General features: G+C 43.9%; 1 protein-coding gene across 1 annotated transcript; it reads right to left on the reverse strand.

The window, feature by feature from the left end:
* Positions 1 to 777: 777 nt before the first annotated feature.
* LOC138262401 (uncharacterized protein F54H12.2-like) lies at positions 778 to 2,085 on the reverse strand. The gene is made up of 2 exons (XM_069212304.1): positions 1,290 to 2,085; positions 778 to 1,196 (listed from the first exon to the last, which is right to left on the reverse strand). Exons 1-2 carry the CDS (start codon positions 2,083 to 2,085, stop codon positions 778 to 780), a joined length of 1,215 nt encoding a protein of 404 aa, XP_069068405.1.
* Positions 2,086 to 2,858: the final 773 nt, after the last annotated feature.

Here is a 2,858-nt window from a genome sequence, read left to right on the forward strand (position 1 = left end):
ACAGAATTTTTAAAAAGTTCACATGTTGAAAGATTTTAACATCATTTTATTTTTTACCCCTGTACATATTTGTTGTGAAAACTGTTTCTAATAAAAAGGGTTTAACATTTCAGCAGTAGTCCGACATCTTTTTTTCTTAAATGGTTTTAAAATGTGTGATGGGGGATGAAAAATGCATAGTCTGTTTTTAGGTTACAATGTTTTTATTTTATTTTAGACCGTCATCAGTACAGTTGAGGCTTTACAAAGCCTTACACCTTTGGCATACACCATATTCTGTTTTTTATCAATGCTAGACATGGGCCTAGTCTTTTCATTCACATATTTCATAACAATGCCGTCGTTTTTTACTAGATCAGCGGAATACAGATTTTAAAAAATTCTTAACGTCATACCTTCAGACATTTTACTAACAAAATTTGTACAATGCTCCCCACATGTGATGGCTAGAGAATCCTGTACACACAGTTTTGTTATACACAACCATGGGTGATGCTTTTTTTACATACTTGAATATCGGTTTTGTATAAATGTCATGCTCAGGGAACTCCGCTAAACTGTCAAACACTATAACCTTGTCTACATCAAGAAACATTGCAGCCCAGTGTGTACCACCCTTGTAATGGGGGTCAGTGTTAAAGACGAGGGTGCGTGGTCTTTCTGGGACTATCTTTTCAGGTAACCCATCGCTAGGAAACACACCTAGAAAGTATTTCTTAGCGTATTTATGTCTACTTAAGAAGTCCTGTATCTCAGTTGAGTCCATTTTACAAGCTTTTAATTATATTCAAACATAAGTTGACGGGTGTGATTGACCTGAATAACGCTGTCAAATACTGAGAATACAACCATGTTCACATTGGTCGCCAAGGCCTGTGTAAAGTGTATTTCAGCTTTTAGATTTCCGTTTTTGATCAGGTTGTAGTGGTCACCGTCTTCCATGTCATGGGTCAGGTCGAATGCAAACAGCGTGTAGCCGGCCGCATATCCCTCTCTTGAAATAACAACTCCAGAGTCCCGCAGATGTTTTCCCGTTATTGAGACCAGTCCAAGATATTCCCGGACAAAATTGGATGTTCCAAAATTCGGCGTGAACGGTTTTGCGGGTATCACAGCTCCCTCGTGCACCAAAGATGCATAGTCGATGTCGTAGTGTTTAAAGTTGAAAGGGTTAGAGTTGTAGAGCCCGCTAAAAGCTGTATTGTCCACAAACCCTATGATGATGAGTTTCGGTAATTGCCCCAGAAATAGATTCTGCTGCTGCGTTAATCTACTACCGGCGGGGATGCTGAATATCTTCAGAGCAACTCTTTCAATGGCGTATTTAGCGTTCGATAATTGTAAAGCTTCTGCATGGGCTAGTCTGACGCTCGGGGACACTTTCACCCTCTTTACAAACAGGCTTGCAGACAATATAACCAGTTTATACTGCTCCGCATCGCCGCTGATGAGACAGAAAGCGTCCTTGTTACGATTGAGTTTGATCTTGAGATCTATACCGTTGACTGGCAGCTTTTCTTGGAAGAAAAGGTCTGAATGTATACGCCCCAGGAGATCAAACTGCCTGCTGCCGGCGGCAAAGCTGGCTCTTTTTTTAAAACCTTTGTTGCCCCCGTCCAAAGCTGTGTTCTCAAAATGCGCTTCGGTGTCTTTGTAGAAGAGTCCCGCTGAAAGTTGTGTGTCCAAGGCGTCGCAACTGTGATTTAGAATACTCTCTATGTATGCCCTGTAGGCATACATGTTATCACTCTGCATGACGAGTCGATTGCCAAGGTTGATGTCCACCTGATTAAACATGGTTGCGATGGGGTAGGCGATCGGGGCTACTCTAGCATCATCCTCGATGTCGGCGCCATTCGCTTTGGTTATTTTACAGACTAGGTGTAGAAGAGTGTTGTTGAGGTCCAGATACATATCAGTGGACCCTGACACATAAAACTCTATCGGTGCAAGCGGCGTCAGAGCTGCCATAAGCGATACTTCCATGAAAAAACTGTTCTCGATGCTAGTCTGTGTGGGTTTAAGAGAAAACAGATCTAACTCTGATTTGGTACATTCACCCGAGGCGCAGTGTACGAAGGCCATGCTAGCTGACTTAAAAAATATTCACAGTAGAACGTGTTCTCTTCATCTTGGAAGATCTCTTCCGTCTTACGGCTCTTCTTTTGTGTGGGCCTTTTGAAAAAGTCAGCCGCTTCTTATAGGGCATTGGCGGCCCCCTACGCTTCGAGGCCCTTCGCTTCCTTTTAACACCAGCACACGCATTGTACATCAACCCCGCTCCTTCTTGGGGCTGTCTGTTCATGCGTTTGGCGACAGCCGACGTTACCGAGCCCACGATGTCCTGGGCTATGTTTGTAGAGCCGCTTTAACATGCGGTTTTGCAATTTCAAACCCTCTTCTCAAAAAGTGCATGGCACACCTAAACAAACTCCGAAAGAAGCCCCCCAGGCCAGCCCCGCACATAACAGGAGCCCCTTGAAAGTAGGGCGGGGGACCTCCATAGCCGGCATGAACTCCATAATAGTCCCTGTACATCGAGGGATCCCCGTATGTTTTCATGATGACCATCGCAACTGCCAAATAGTCACTGTAGCAGCGCGGCCTTAAATGAAGCTTAACAATAACTTTCCCGGCTCTGACTGGTCGTCGTAGACCATGATGGTTATAGTGTCAAAATGTTTGTTAGAAATTGCCACATAATCGAGTTTGTGATGCTGCATGTTAACCATTGTGTTACTTTCACCCTTCACAGGGATCCATCTCAACAGCGGCGAATAACTATCCCCGACCCGCTGTTGTTCTACGATGTCGCTATACACGTAGAGTGTATAAAACCCCCGTTAATATTGGGGCAC

The sequence above is a fragment of the Pleurodeles waltl genome, chromosome 10 (assembly GCF_031143425.1).
Source record: "Pleurodeles waltl isolate 20211129_DDA chromosome 10, aPleWal1.hap1.20221129, whole genome shotgun sequence".
Lineage (NCBI taxonomy): Eukaryota > Metazoa > Chordata > Amphibia > Caudata > Salamandridae > Pleurodeles > Pleurodeles waltl.

Coding starts and splice junctions, on each gene's coding strand:
- LOC138262401 (XM_069212304.1), bottom strand. CDS start 2,085: ATGGCCTTCGTACACTGCGCCTCGGGTGAATGTACCAAATCAGAGTTA. Junction 1,197..1,289: donor AGTTGCTCTGAAGATATTCA/GCATCCCCGCCG, acceptor TGGACAATACAG/CTTTTAGCGGGCTCTACAAC.